Raw genomic sequence first — 14,608 nt, forward strand, 5'->3', positions numbered from 1 at the left:
CTTGGTATGCCCTTCCAGGTTCTGGCAATTGGCTGCAAAATGCAGCTTGAGGTATTTTTAAGAGCAGGAGAAATCTGTGTTCTTCCATGGTATTCTGGGGTAAAAAATGCACTCTAGCATATACATTTCAGAGTAACACTTTTCCCATTTATAGCTGCGTTGAGCAGGTATAAATTGGGAGCACTTGATTCCTGCAAGTGAGATGGCAAATTCTGCTCCTCTCATAGCTGAACTATATAATAGATATATCTTGTATTAATTTACATACCATACTATATTTAATAGTTTTCCTAATTATATGCTGAGAGACCAGAGGAGTTAATTTGAAGAGTTCCATGAATTTCCACACGCTTCCAACCTTTGGCATGAATATCATTAAGTTTCATTAACATAATTAATACTAATGGCAAAAAAAGGACTGCTATCATTTCACTCTTGTATTTTGGATATGAGTCGAGATCACGATACTGTAACCACAAGCAACAAATGAGAACTTGATAGATGGATTTGCCTTCGTTAGCAGCTGACGGTGACAGCCTTTAAATTTACTTGGGAGGAAGAATTGATGGCACAGAAAGCTGGCTTCAGAGGCTGATGGTTTTATTTCATGGAGAGGAGAGTTAATAAATCTTCATGCTGCTCTGATTAATGATTCTGGAGAGCATCTCTCTCCGGATTCTTGGAACCTTTCCTGAAAAGGAGCAGTGAGCTGGTCAAGGAAGCAAATAACACTCACAAATGAAAAGCTGTCGGATAAATTCATCTCCGAGCAGGCGCCGGGCCAGGCGTGTGTCGCCCCGTCTTTGCAATCAGAGGGGTAAGTAATCGAGCATGGTTCATGAGTACGATGAGCAGTAGGTGGTTAGCAAAGTAACACGGGCTGCAGGGAATGTGGGTTTAGCTCCAATCTCTGCAACAGGCTCTCTGCAACATCCTTGGCCAATTCACTCAGTTTGCAGCGGTGGGTACAAAACCAGCCCTTTCAACTCCGAGTCCCTCCAAGAAGCCCCCTGCCCCTTCCCAGGGTCCACCCCAGTTCCCAGTAATCCTTGCGGGCATTGGGAAACTGGGTCTCGAAAGCTGCCAGGCGCCCGGGGAGGGAGGAACGGGTGGAGGCGAAGCAACCTCGAGCTTTCTTCCTTTCCCTGGGCAAGGAAACGCGCTCCTCCGTCTCCAGCCAGCTTGGCTTTTCTTACCTGTCCTTCTCGAGAGGGGTTTTATTCTAATGGTTTGTTAATGAACACCTTTATCTGATTTCGTGGCAGCTCTCTTTCAGATTGACGGCACCGGCAGCACAGAGGCCAGCGCTGGTTTGCGTCTCGTTCGGGGCAGGCGTCCCTGGCATGCCTCCACCGAATCGCTTGCGAAGCCGGAGCCCCGAGGCTGCTGGCTGCCGTACGAGCCTCTGCCTGCCCAGCGAAACCTGCCCGGGCTGCGGGACCGCGGCGAGCCGAGCAGAAGGGGCCTCGAGAAGGCAAGCAACCCTCTCGGTTTTCATCTGCGATGTGGATTGAGGCATGAGGATAGAGCCTCGCATGCTCCGGGCTTGTTTTGGGGCTCAAGGTCCTGTTCAAAGCCCCCCGGAAACTAAAAAAGTAAAAGTTCCAGTGTTTTGCTTCAAGCTTTTTCTAACGAAAACAGTCCACTGGCTTGGTTTAAAGAATGCTTTATTTAAAAACATCCGTAATTTTTTTAGAGGTGATTAAAACCAGTGTGAGAATGAGTGGAGGAAGATTTATTTGGGGCTGAACGAATCATTTCATTCAAGCTGGAAGGCAGGCTTGCTTGGAGATGTTTGCAGCTTCCCGGTCAATGCATCAAGGCAGACAGACTCTTAGAAAAAAATGTGAATTTGGAAAGAAGTTGAGAAAATAGTCCCCTCCTGCTTTATTACTTTATTACAGCCAAACGATCATGTTCCTGACAGCCCCATCCTCAGTCCCGTGTTTATACTGAGCCCAATTAATCTTCCTGCCCGTGACCAACGCATGCAAAAGCACAGGCTAAAAATATTGCAATTAGGACGCGTGATGAAGGAGAGAATAGAAATGCCACTTCTGCTCTCCGCCGGCTTCCCTGAGAGCTCACGGCATTAGCACTTTGCCCTTAGTACTGGGTTTGATTTTATCGTTCGGGGGGCAGGGGGGAGCAGGAGATGAGATTATTTCTGACTATAGCCTATTTTTAGGAGGCGATGCGATCCCAGGCGCTGCAGCGACCTCTCCGCTTTGGCAAGCAGCTCTGCCATCCCCGCAGGCAGTCGCTGCCAGGCTGTAATTCCTCTCGGCTAAACTGCAGGTAGCAGCCAAAGCATCCAAATTTGAGGGATTTTACCCCAAAGCTCAGCTGCTTGTGATAAAAAAGCAAGGGTGCAGGAGAAGCGATTTTAAGGGCGGGAAGAGCTGTTAACGCTAGCTGAGGACCCAGAGAATATGGTGATGTGCAGCAACATAAAACCTGGAGCGAGATAGCCATCCGCCCTGACCTCCTGCTGCGCCCGGGCTCTGAAATTCCAGCCAGCGATTCCTCCCTCGTGCCCGGTAATTTAGAAAATAAAGCCCTTTTTAGCAGGCATTTCATAGAGCCTCACGTGCCACTTAAATCTGCCGAGGCTGCCTGGACATGCCTGAGGAAAGATGCTCTTGGGTCAAGATCCTCAGAGCATCCCACCGCTGCCCCGGGGCTGGTGGCACGGGCGGGAGGTTCTGGCGATCTCCTCCTCCGTCTCTCCGGGTTGTCTCCTCTGTCACACAAGCATCCCCTCCACGGCACCAGGAATAGGTACACAGCGGAGATGGCACCGCTGGTCGCGTGCCAGTTGCCATGGAAATGCAGAGCGACGGATTCTAGAAGTTTTCCTGGAAAAGGAGATAGTTGGAGTGATCGGAGGGAGAGATGGAGGGAAAAGAGATGAGATCCAGTGACTGGGCTGTGACCCACCGACATGCCATCTCCAGTGGCCATCCCTGCGGGAATCTCTGCTCCGTCGCATCGTGCCATCCACTCCCCTAGGAATTCCATTGCCAGCTTCAAGATTGCCGCTCCCTTTTCCATCTCAGAGGCCTGGCAGAGGGAGGTTTGGGGTGGTTCATAAAGACTCTGGGCTTTGTTGTTGGCTTTTGGTATGTTTTTTGGTGGGGGTGGTTTAAAGGAGATGCTACACAGCCAGGATGGGATCACAAAAGGTAATTCAAGGGGTTTGCGTGGAGGACAGGGCGGTACCAGAAGCTCCTGTGCACCCAAATGGCATCTCGCAAACCATGTTCGTGCCTGCCCCTAACAGCGTGGAGCGGGGAAGCAACCCTTCTCCAAGGGGATTTCTTTAAAATACCCATTTCCATCTGCTGCTCAGCCCCATCTGCAGAGCAAACCTGAACAGCAAGCGGAGAATCCAAGGGACCCCACTGGCCATAAGAGATGGGAATGCTGGGGAGCAAGGGGAGGCTGCAGGGCTGTTGTCTTTTCCCCAGCTTCCAGGAAAAAAACACTTTTAAATCACAGAAGCATCTTCTTGCATATTGAGGATCAGTGGCTCAGACTCAACAGAGATACTTTCTTTCTTGCCTGTGAGAGAAGCCCTTGGAAGGGGTTAGCGTTACCCACAGGGAATTTCCCAGCTATACCCATCACCACAGAGAGGTTTTTGATCACCAGGAGGAGGGAATTCGTGTGAGCAGCCAGCAGATTTATCGCATGCACACCCATTTGCTCGGAGGCTCTTCTGAAGCTGCAAGCGTGGAGGCGGTGGGCACGCTCCAAACAAACAGAGAGATTTCTTCACCTAAAACTTACCTCATCTCACAAGGCAGAGGATTCTAAGGCTTCAAAAAGGAATCAGACAGTGGAAAAATCCACTGAGGACTATTAAATATAGGGCATCAGGTCGAATGCAGGATCACAGAATCACAGAATCATTAAGGTTGGAAAAGACCTTTAAGGTCATCAAGTCCAACCATCAACTCAACACCACCATGCCCACTAAATCATGTCCTGAAGCGCCACGTCCACATGTTTTTTGAACACTTCCAGAGATGCTGACTCCACCTCCCCGGGAAGCCTGTGCCAACGTACAATTTACTCTCTTGGTAAAGAAATTTTTCCTACTATCCAGTCTAAACCTCCCCTGGTGCAACTTGAGGCCATTTCCTCTTGTCCTGTTGCTGGTTACTTGGGGGAAGAGACCAACACCCACCTCACCACAACCCCCTTTCAGGTAGCTGTAGAGAGCGATGAGGGCTCCCCTCAGCCTCCTCTTCTCCAGATTGAACACCCCCAGCTCCCTCAGCCGTTCCTCATCAGACTTGTGCTCCAGACCACTCACCAGCTCCATTGCCTTTTTCTGGACACGCTCCAGCACCTCAACGTCCTTCTTGTAGTGAAGAATCAACACTGAACACAGGATTCGAGGTGTGGCCTCACCAGTGCCCAGTCCAGGGGCACGATCCCTGCCCTGCTCCTGCTGGCCACACTAGTGCTGATACAGGCCAGGACGCTGTTGGCCTTCTTGGCCACCTTGGGCACACTGCCGGCTCATGTTCAGCCGGCTGTCAACCAGCACCCCCAGGCCCTTTTCCACTGGGCAGCTCTCCAGCCACTCCTCCCCAAGCCTGTAGCGTTGCGTGGGGTTGTTGTGACCCAAGTGCAGGACCCTGCACTTGGCCTTGTTAAACTTCATACAGTTGACCTCGGCCCATCGATCCAGCCTGTCCAGATGCCTCTGCAGAGCCCTCCTGCCCTCCAGCAGATCAACACTCCCACCCAACTTGGTGTCATCTGTGAACTTACTGAGGGAGCACTCGATCCCCTCGTCCAGGTCATTGATGAAGATACTGAATCAGACCGGCCCCAGAACCGAGCCCTGGGGAACACCACTCGTGACTGGCCGCCAGCCGGACTTAACGCTGTTCACCACAACTCTCTGGGCTCGGCCATCCAGCCAGTTCCTCACCCAGCAAAGAGTAAACCTGTCTAAGGATGAGCCACTGATTTCTCCAGGAGAAAGATACATGAGAAGACACGTGAGCCATGAATACTTGGGGCTTGGAGAAGACACATGGCAATTACACTTTTTTACCTAGATATCTGTTGGCTTTGGGAACACAGGCACAAGTTTGGCTGCCAGAGTAGTATTGCCATGAACCCATCCCTTTGGGAAAATGAATTCCAGCCTCAGATCGGTGCTGTCCATCTCTGCCCTTGCCAGCGGCTCTGGAGCTGCCTCCTCTTGCCCAGCCTGTGTGCTGCCATGGGGAAGGAGCTCCCCAGACCTTCCCCCAGCTCCCTGCTGGCTTGTGGCAAGCCAAGGCAAGAGGGAAAGGATGGTTTTCTTCCTTTTGATGGCAGCTTCTCCCTTAAATAGGGCTGGAAGTCCCAGGACACCCAGCCCCCTGCCAAAATATCCCCAGTCTATAGGGAAGACCACAGACCAAGCCCCCAGAGATGAAAGCCAGGGGAAAAACATGGGACAAAGGCAAGAATTAAGGCTTGGTTTCCATGCTACAACCCCAACTGGGAGCGCAGACTGGGACACTGGGCGGGAGGTAGGGTGCTGTGCCAATTGCAATGGATTGCACGCGGCGTGGTGGGACGCTCAGCAGAAGGGTGACGCCTGGGACCAAGCTGGCCCCCGGCTCTGCAGGGGAAACATCTGGGTGGATCTGCAGGAGCCAGCGACGAGCTCGCCAAGCAAGCGCTCGCCCCGGCTGGCGGAGGTGGGCAGGCGCCCGGGGCCGGTGGCTCGTGCCAGCTGGTTGCAGATGGCAGGTGACTGGGGGAGCCCCGGCCTGGCAGCCCGCGCGCTGCGGCACGCTTGGAGGGCTGCGGTCCTGGGCGAGCTTTGGGGTGAGCTTGGGGCTGAGCAACCTGTGCCCTGCCAGAAAGCAGAGAGACGCCTTTCGGGCTCCCAGCATCGCTGGAGCAAACCCACCCCTTCCTTTGGGGTCATCGTTTGCCGCCCCAAGGATGCTCCCACCGCATGGAGGGTGCACAGAGGGAGCCGGAGCCCGAATCCCCTCTGCTTGGGTGAACCTTTGCTGTGAGGCACCCCACGGACACTCACAGGGCTGCCACAGTGGCTTTCCAAACCGCTTCAGCTCTCTATGACCTTAAGCAAAGCTTCACACAGCATCCTGGGGACCAGCGAAAGTGAGAGAGGACCTAAAATCCGGGGCAGAGCCTGAGCTCCGGTACCTCCCCGGGGTGCCCGCACGCGGCGGGGGGGACCTGGCCGCTGCACGGATTTCCTCCCCGTATTACGATGACGACACGTTTCACCCCAGGAAGGCTATCCCGCCTCCTCGCCAGCCAAGAGCCCCTTCTGGGAAGGGAAACGCTGTGCCAGCACCTGGTCCCGGAGCTTGGCTTGAGTCGTGGTCACGTTTTCCCATTACCTCATGCGTGGTGTCACCTCCATGGTCGGAGCTAACACAGCCACACTCCTCCCATGGAAATTGCAATCCAAGAGGGTCACTTCAGACTGTTTTTTTTTAATATACGTGGGTGTCTCTTTGTCTCAGGCTTAAAAGAAAAACGAACGAAGGGCACATGAGACAGTACCTGCAGAGCCATCCCTGTATAGTCAGCAGCACTCTCCCAGGCAGGCGAGGCATATATAAACCATGCGATAATTGTTTATTTTCTTGTCTGGGGAACTGAAATGTCACCACTATTTTAGGATCATTTCTGAGGATGAAGAGAGCTTTACGAGAGCTGCCTCTGCCCTGCGGCGATGGCAGGGGACCTTCCCATGGCACGTTAGGCTGGCGTCGTATGAAAGGTGGGACAAGCTTTTTGCATCTCCAGGAGAAAAGGAGAGCTGGCGGTGGTTGAACAAGGGCTGTGCCCAGCAGCAGGAGAGAGCGAGGATCTGGACTCCATCTCAGACACTGGAGGCCCTACACATCCTAAAGCCTGACATCCCAGTTAAAATGTGGCACAGCCAAATAAAATAAGAGCGACCAAGGTCTGATGGGTCCATCTGACGCAGCCAAGGAGAGGTGAAGAAGAGAGCAAGGAGCCCGAGGTCCATCCCTTGGTCATATCCCACTGGCATCCAGCAGATCCCCTAAGCAGCAGGTTGGGGTTGTGTTTAGTAGCCACAGATGGACTGTTTTGAACCTGTTCACCCTCTTGGCCCCCATGATGTCCTGAAGTGCCAAGTTCCAGTTTCATCAAGCACTGCAGGGCTAAGTATTGCCTTTGGTTTGCCTGAAACCCACTTTCTGGCCATTGCATTGGGCTCCCCCCATCTCCTGTGAGATGAGAAATGGTGAATAATTGTAACCCACTCACCATTTCCATGCTGATAATTTTCTGGATCTCTCTCCATCCCCTCTTTTATTTCCAACCTGAACCTTACAGCTCATTCCCTGACACTCCCTGAATCACCAGCCAGGCTTAATGCTTCTTTGCACCCCTTCGCCAGCGATCTCGGTACCTTTTGCAGAGGCAACGACGGACAGCCTGCCCTCAACGTGGGGCAGCGCCGCTAGACACGTTTCAGAGCAATTTGCCCAAGGTAACGCAGCAAGTCATTGCCGGAGCCGGGAATAGCACTGGAGCAGGGCCCCGCTCCAGCCACCGCGCCCCGGCTCGAGCATTGCTTGGCCCCGTGGACGTGGCTGCGGGCACTGCTGCACATCCCCGGCGGGTCTGGCCCTCCAGCGGGGGCTGTCAGCACTCGGAGGCAGAGAAAACACGCGAGTAAGGGGGTCCAGGGAGAGGTCCTCTCCTCCTTTCTAGCTCCTTCGCACCCCGCAGCTTTCTCCTGCGGACCCCGTTGCAGAGGTAGCCCTATCATTGGCCACCTTGCACTGAGAAATGGCAGGTTTGTACCTGTAAATGTCTTTATAGACGTGTTTTATAGTGGGCTTTGAACCCAACAGCCAGCATGCCCAGAGACAGCCTTCCCCTCCCCATCCAAACTGCCTGTGCTGGACGCCGGTGGCGATGCGCTCCCCAAAGCATCGCCGTTCATCCAGGATCAGCTCCGACTCCATGTTGGAAATTTGGAAATCTCCAAACAACCAAGGAGGGAAAGCAACAGCCCCAGCCTTGCTTCACTGGAGGCTTCAGCCCACCACAGCGGCTGGGTGGGTCGGGAGGATGCTCAGGGCACTGCGCTGCCAGGATCCTTCCGAATCATTGCTTGTGCTGAGACTGCTCTTAAAACATCCCCCTTGGGCGAGCCGGTGGGATTTGCAGGACGGATCTGCCGCCTCCCAGCCCAAATCCATGCTTATCGCACGCCGGCCTGGGTGGGAGCCATGAACTCGGGTGACTGAAACGCGGCGAGGGAGCTGGCCGCAGTGTTCACCTTCTCTTTTTGGCCGCTTGCTCGATCACAGGAGGAGCCGGCATCCACTTCACGGCTCCGAATCAAAGCGAATACGAAATGCCAGCAGAAAGCATTGTAAAATCAGGCACGGAAAGGAGGGGAGGGGAAGAGCAAACCCAGCACCTTTCATGCTTCTAGAAAGAACAAGAGCAACAAAAGGCCTTCGGGGGGGGGGGAATAGCAAAAAATAGCATAAGGCAAATAAGAGCTTGGGGAGATGCAAATCTGGAAGAATGGCAGCCCACGTTGGGAGGGGAGCCAAAGCCCCAGTGCATTGCTGCGGCTCAAGGGTCCGATCCGGAGGGGTGCCCAGCACCCCCCGCCAGCCGTGGGAACTGCAGGGGCAAAGCTGAACCCGGAGGAGAGCAAAGGCTGCGTGCACGCGCTCGTGCTTGCACACGCGTGTGTGCACACGCATGTGCGTGTTGATGCAGAAGGTGTGATGGCGGCGGGGGGGGCGGGGGGGGATGCTGTGCACACGCACGGAGAGGAGCAGCCGCGGGCCCTGCAGCGATTTGTTAAAAATATCGCGATTATTAGTTAAAAAGAGAGAGATGGAAGGGGAAAGAAAAAAAAAAGACACACCGAGGGAAAGAAAAGGGGGAGGGGAAGCGAGGGGGAGGGGGAGGGAGGGGGCAGCGCGTCACGGGAGAGATTTCCTTATTGGGACTCCCTAGCCTACATCCTGAGTCCATATATGGGCATTTACGTCACGGCAGCCTCACTGGGGACTCCAGAAATGGCTGCGGCGGAAGGTCGGAGCAGCCCCGCTGCAGCTATAAAGGGGGCGGCGGGGAGGGAAGAGCCGGGCGTCTGCACGGGCTGCCGGTGCCTGCCCCTGCCTGCCCCTGCCTGCACCTGCCCGCCCGCCCCCGCCTGCCCCCGCCTGCCGCCCCCCGCCCCCGGGGCACAGCACCCCCGAGATCGCTCCCGGCTCCCAGCCCGAGCACCCCCCGCACTGCCCCAAGCACCGCGCAGCATCCCCCAGACGGTCCCTTGCACCTACCCCGAGCATCCCCGGGCTCGCCCAGAGCACCCGCCGCTTGCCCAGAGCACCCCCGGCCCCCCAGCCCGGCCGTGCCTGCAGGGGAGATGCTCAACGTTCTGGATTTCTCCTGCCCGGACCTGCTTTACTCCAAGTACGAGGAGAGCTGCGAGCTGAAGACCGGAGACCCGCAGGGCTTGGGGCAGCCTGAGCAGCAACTTCTGGCAGAGGCCGATTTCCTGGGAGGTAAGAGCAGGGGGAAGCCGGGCAGGGATGAGGGACCCCGCTGGGGGCGATAGCTCCAGCCGGGAATCGGGCATCGCCCCCTCCTCTGCCCCCAGCCTGCTCCCAGCCCCTGGCTGTGCGTTCAACAGTCCCCTGCTAGCCCAGGGTGGGGGTCCTGGGGGTCCTGCTGGGGAAAGGAAGGTGAAGCCCAGGGCTCCCTGTGCAGTCCCGGGGAGCCGGCTAGGACGGGGACCTCGCAGTGACACAACATCAGCCTCCTGCTGTTCCCCCATATCCCTCCCCGTCCCTGCACCCCTGCATCCCTCTAACCGCCGTCCCCTCTGTGTCCCCAGGTGAGCTGCTGGGCGCCCCGATGAGCAGCGGGGCGCTGGATTACTCCCTCCTGGGCAGCCAGCCCTCCCCTTCGCTCAGCTACACCGGCAGCTTCTTCATCAAGGCCGTACCAGAGCATCCCCAGGACCAGGAATCCCTCTTCAACCTGATGTCGGGGATCCTGGGCATCTCCCCCTTCGCCTCCTCCGAGGGCCACCAAAGGCACCCGGATGCTCTTTACCCCTGTCCCGAGGTGGCTCAGAGCCAGCTGGACCTTTACGCTGCCTGCCAGCCCGAAATGAATGGATCCACCCAAGCCCCCTTCCCGGAGCAGGGCTATGGCGGCTTCCCCACGGCGGAGGGTGCTCAACCCCTTCAGGCACAACCCAACTTAGGAAATGCCTCGCAGTGCTTCTTCCAGCCCAAGCTGCTGGACGACAAGCAGGACATCAAGCTGCCCTCTGCTTCCCCACCCCTGGACAAGTTTAAAGCCTCCTGTGCCCAGTGGGAGCCTGTCACCCAGCATCAGGCCTACTTGCCTGCCAGCTACCATTCTCCCGAAGCCTTCCCATCCGGGGAGAGCAGCCAGGGGCTGTTCCACCCGCTGGGTTCCAAGATGGAGAGTGTCTTGTCCGTCAGCTGCCAGTCGGAGCTCGGCAGCCTGGCAGAGGATGCTGCCTGCTTCGGCACCCATCTGGGCTTCGGCTGCGAGCCAGAAAACTTCCCGGCCCGCGGGGACTTTGCCGACAGCAAGATCCACAACCTCCCTCCTCCATTAATGCCAGAGTTCGACGCCTCCTTGGCCCAGCCCGAAGTCCTGCCGGGTCTGATGAGCTCTGCCGGGCTCCTCCATCCTCACCCCTCGCCTTCTGTCCCTGCTGCGGACTTTCTGGGCCACGCCACCTCTTCCTCCATGCCTTCCCTGCTGCCCACCAACCCTCCTGCCTTGGCCGAGCCCAAGAAGAAGACCCGCCGGACCAAGTGCTCTTCCAAATGCTTCTGCCCAAAACCCCACGAGAAGGCTTTTGCCTGCCCGGTGGAGAACTGCATCCGGAGCTTCGCCCGCTCGGATGAGCTCAACAGGCACCTTCGCATCCACACGGGCCACAAACCCTTCCAGTGCCGCATCTGTCTGAGGAACTTCAGCCGCAGCGACCACCTCACCACCCACATCCGAACACACACCGGCGAGAAGCCCTTCTCCTGCGACACCTGCGGCCGCCGCTTCGCCAGGAGCGACGAGAAGAAACGCCACAGCAAGGTCCACCTGAAGCAGAAAGCCCGGACGGAGGAGAAGCTCAAAGGTTTGGGTTTCTTCTCGGTGGGTCTCTCCTTTGGGACACTGTGAGGCTCCAACCTGAGCGCTGAGAGACGGCGTTTCCCGAGGTCCCCCGAGCATCTCACGGGAGAGCCGGGGTGGGAATATCCTCCCGGGGTGGCCCCAGAGAAGACGACGGCAGATCGGGCCGTGCCAAGGGAGGAGCGGGGCACACGGGAGGCAGAGGCGATGCTGTGGCACCGGACCGCTGGCTGCGGAGAAGGGATGTGGCAGCTCCGGCCACCCGGAGCCATCTCCAAGCTGCAGGGACTGAGTCATTTTTATAGCTCCTTCTCCAAGGAGGTGGGGGGGGAAACCCCCATGTACAGAAATAAATTCCCACCGAGGTGGTTTATTGGGGTTTTTTTATATACCCAAACCCATGGACATCCTGTGTTTGCAGCGACCTGGCTGTGATTTCCCCTGCCAGCACTTTACATGGAGCTGCCGACCAGTTATTTACTGGCTGGCACGGTTGGAGGCTGCGGCTGCACCGGTCCTTTCTCCCGAAGGAGAGAGATGCCACCGGGCTCTGGCAACCGGTGCATAACAGTCCCTTTGGAAAGGTGATGTCGTTATTTTATTATTATTATCCTGTTTGTAAAATATATATATATAATCTATCAGGAATATTAGAAAATTGTGTCTATTTTTCTAATTAAAGACTTGAGCTAATCTAAGACCTCGCTGGGGTTGCTCTCTGCCTTTCAGTCCCGTATAGCACCCGACACCAGTGGTATTTCTGTTGCGTTTTTGACCTCTAGCTGCCTCGCATGGGGAAAAAGGTGCTTAAATAATTAGCAGGGAGAGAAAAATCAATCGGTGCGGTGGGTGGGTTGGCGACCCTCCTCCCAAGCATCCCCCAGTTCCCAGAGTGGGCAGCTCATCCCGGGAGAAGGGTCTTGTCCCAGGACAGAGCAGGGAAAGGATCCCTGCTCGCCACCGTTGGGTGCCCCTCTGAAAAGGGGGACGTGGCTCTGGGTTTATTCTGATAGTTCTAGAGCCATGGGGTCTGCTGTGGGGACCCCAAAGCCCAGCCCAGACCCCCCACCCTGGGCTCCTGGTCCCCTGTGGAGTGTGGATGCCCCATGTGCCTTGGCATCTTCACCCCCCAAGAAACGGGGTAAAACACAGCTCCGCTCCCCATCTTCAACCTGGTACATCCCTGGGGCTGGAGAAGACCCAGGCACCATCAGGTGGAGGCAGGATGCAGCCCCCTGCGCAACCTTTGGGCATTTTAAACCACGTTTTTAAGATGCTGTTTCCCTTCTCCAGGGACCGACCGGCAGCCGGATGGCTCAGGAGGAGATGTTGCAGCCTGGAAGGTGCTGCTGATAGTAGAGCCTCCCTCCTCGGGTGGTTAAAAATCAGCCAAAATCATATATCCCCCAAATCTCACCCTTCTAGCAGGAGATGATTACTCAGATGGGGCATGCTGGTCTTCAGTTTTAATTAATCAGGAGGAAAAGGTGCCTGCAGGAATGGAGGCAGCGGGGACAGGGTGGCACGTCCCTGACTCAGGGCTCAGCAGTCGTCATCGGTGCTCAGACGTTTTGGGGATGATCAGCCTTTTCTTGCAGAGGGGGAAACTGAGGCAGGGAAGGGGCACTGAGCACAGCTGCACATCTGCTCTCTGGCAGATTTTGTCCCCTCCACCAGTCCTGGAGAGAGAGCATCTGCCCCCCAACTGTGTTACGGAGGAGGGAGGTCTCCTTCCCCAGGTCCCCTCATGTCCCCCAGCCCTTTACCAACATGTGGGCTGGGGTTAAACCCATTATACCATTATCCTGGCAAAATCCACGGCCCGGCAGCAAGCTTGCCATGGGGTGGGAGGATGCCGTGGAGCTGGGGTGGGAAGCTGGGCAGGCGATGTGGGGTCCCTGAGGGCTGCTAGCAGGGATGGGATGGGGTGAGGGGCCAGAACGAAACCTGGTTGAGGGGGAAATCCTAAATGTACCCTGAGACCTGTCCCTAAGAGCTCACACCTCCGATGGCACCCAAGGGTGCTTGTGCCCTTCGAGTGGGCACCCATCAGCCCCAAGCACTGCTCGTCCCAGCGGCTGAACCATCCCACGTGTGTGAGAGCCTGATCCTGAGTGAGGACCACTCTGTGCGATGCAGATGACCCCAGACAGAAGAAAAAAGAAAACTTTGGGGGGGGGGGGGGTCACCGGTCACCCCAGATATCGTTACTAAGGACTTCAGCACCCGGGTTTCCTCTTGCCGGGCGGTAATCAGCGCTGCTTGCCCCCGCGCCGCTGGCCATGCATGATGCATGAGGCCTTTATTAATACTCCTCCGAAAGTGCATCTATTATTGATGCTAAGCCTGAAAGCTCCATGAAGGCACCCAGACTCGAGCCTTCACCCTCTGCTCCCTGGGCTGGTGCTGCCAAGGGTGGGCGGAGGGAGGGGGCACCCACCACGGCAGCTGGGTGCAGCCACTGCTGGGGCGGGATGGGACTGGGCGGGCATGGTCATGTTTTTAAGAGAGGAGGAGCTGTTGCATGCCAAAACCCGGGGCTACTCAGGGATGGGGACACCAATTCACCCCCTAGGCCAGCAGCACCCTGGTCCCAACGCTGCCAGCTTCCCCCCATGATCGGTGCTGGATGCCTTCGGCGCCGGGGACCAAGCTGAGGGGCTCGGGGGCTGGATCAGGACCAAGCTGAGATCCAAGCCAGGGTGATCGGGGACCAGATCAGGACCAAGCTGGGGTGCTCAGGGACTGGATCAGGACCAAGCCAGGGATTAAGCCAGAGTGATCGGGGACCAGATCAGGACCAAACCAGGGTCCAAACTGGAGTGCTCAGGGACTGGATCAGGATCAGGACCAAGCCAGGGTGCTGAGAGACCAGAACAGGACCAAGCTGGGGTGCTCAGGGACTGTCTCAGGACCAAGCCAGAGTCCTTGCAACTGTGGGTCCAGCCTGGGGTGGGGAAGGAGCAATGGGGGGATGCTCTGGGGTGATCCCAGCCAGGAGCCTGCCAGGGACAGGGGCGACTCCAGTGAGGGCAAGGCGGGGAGTTGGGAGGCAGAGGAGATGCAGGATGAGGCCGGTGGGCTGCTGCATGGCAGCAAGGCCCGGCGGAGAGCCCGCGGTGTTCGTGGGGAGACAGGCAGAGGGAGCTGTGAAGGAGGAAAGCGGCAGACAGAAACAGTCCGGGCTCAGGCTGCAAAGGAGGAGGAGGCGGCTGCTAGCGCTCGCCCTCCCTCCTTCTCGCCATCCCTCCATCCCTCCCTCCCTTGCCCCTGCCTTCGCCATGCATAGCTCCCTCTGAGGCCCGCAGCGCCCCGGGGACCCGCCGTCCTCAGGGTGCCCAGCAGCCCTCACCCTCCCGCTACCCCGCCGGGGCCTTCGGCCTCTGCCCCCTTCCTCCTCCTCCCGCAGCCACCACCCTCCCTTCTTCCC

The 14,608-nt window shown here is 56.9% G+C and overlaps 1 protein-coding gene across 1 annotated transcript; it reads left to right on the plus strand.

Annotated features, from left to right (window-relative positions):
• Window positions 1-9,097: 9,097 nt before the first annotated feature.
• EGR4 (early growth response 4) lies at window positions 9,098-11,226 on the plus strand (the record flags this gene model as incomplete). The annotated part of the gene is made up of 2 exons (XM_081999143.1): window positions 9,098-9,566; window positions 9,899-11,226. The coding sequence occupies exons 1-2, from the start codon at window positions 9,428-9,430 to the stop codon at window positions 11,224-11,226; spliced, it is 1,467 nt and encodes a 488-aa protein (XP_081855269.1). The 5' UTR covers window positions 9,098-9,427.
• Between the last annotated feature and the right edge of the window lie 3,382 nt (window positions 11,227-14,608).

Source organism: Phaethon aethereus (assembly GCF_964289735.1).
Source record: "Phaethon aethereus genome assembly, chromosome: 4".
NCBI lineage: Eukaryota > Metazoa > Chordata > Aves > Phaethontiformes > Phaethontidae > Phaethon > Phaethon aethereus.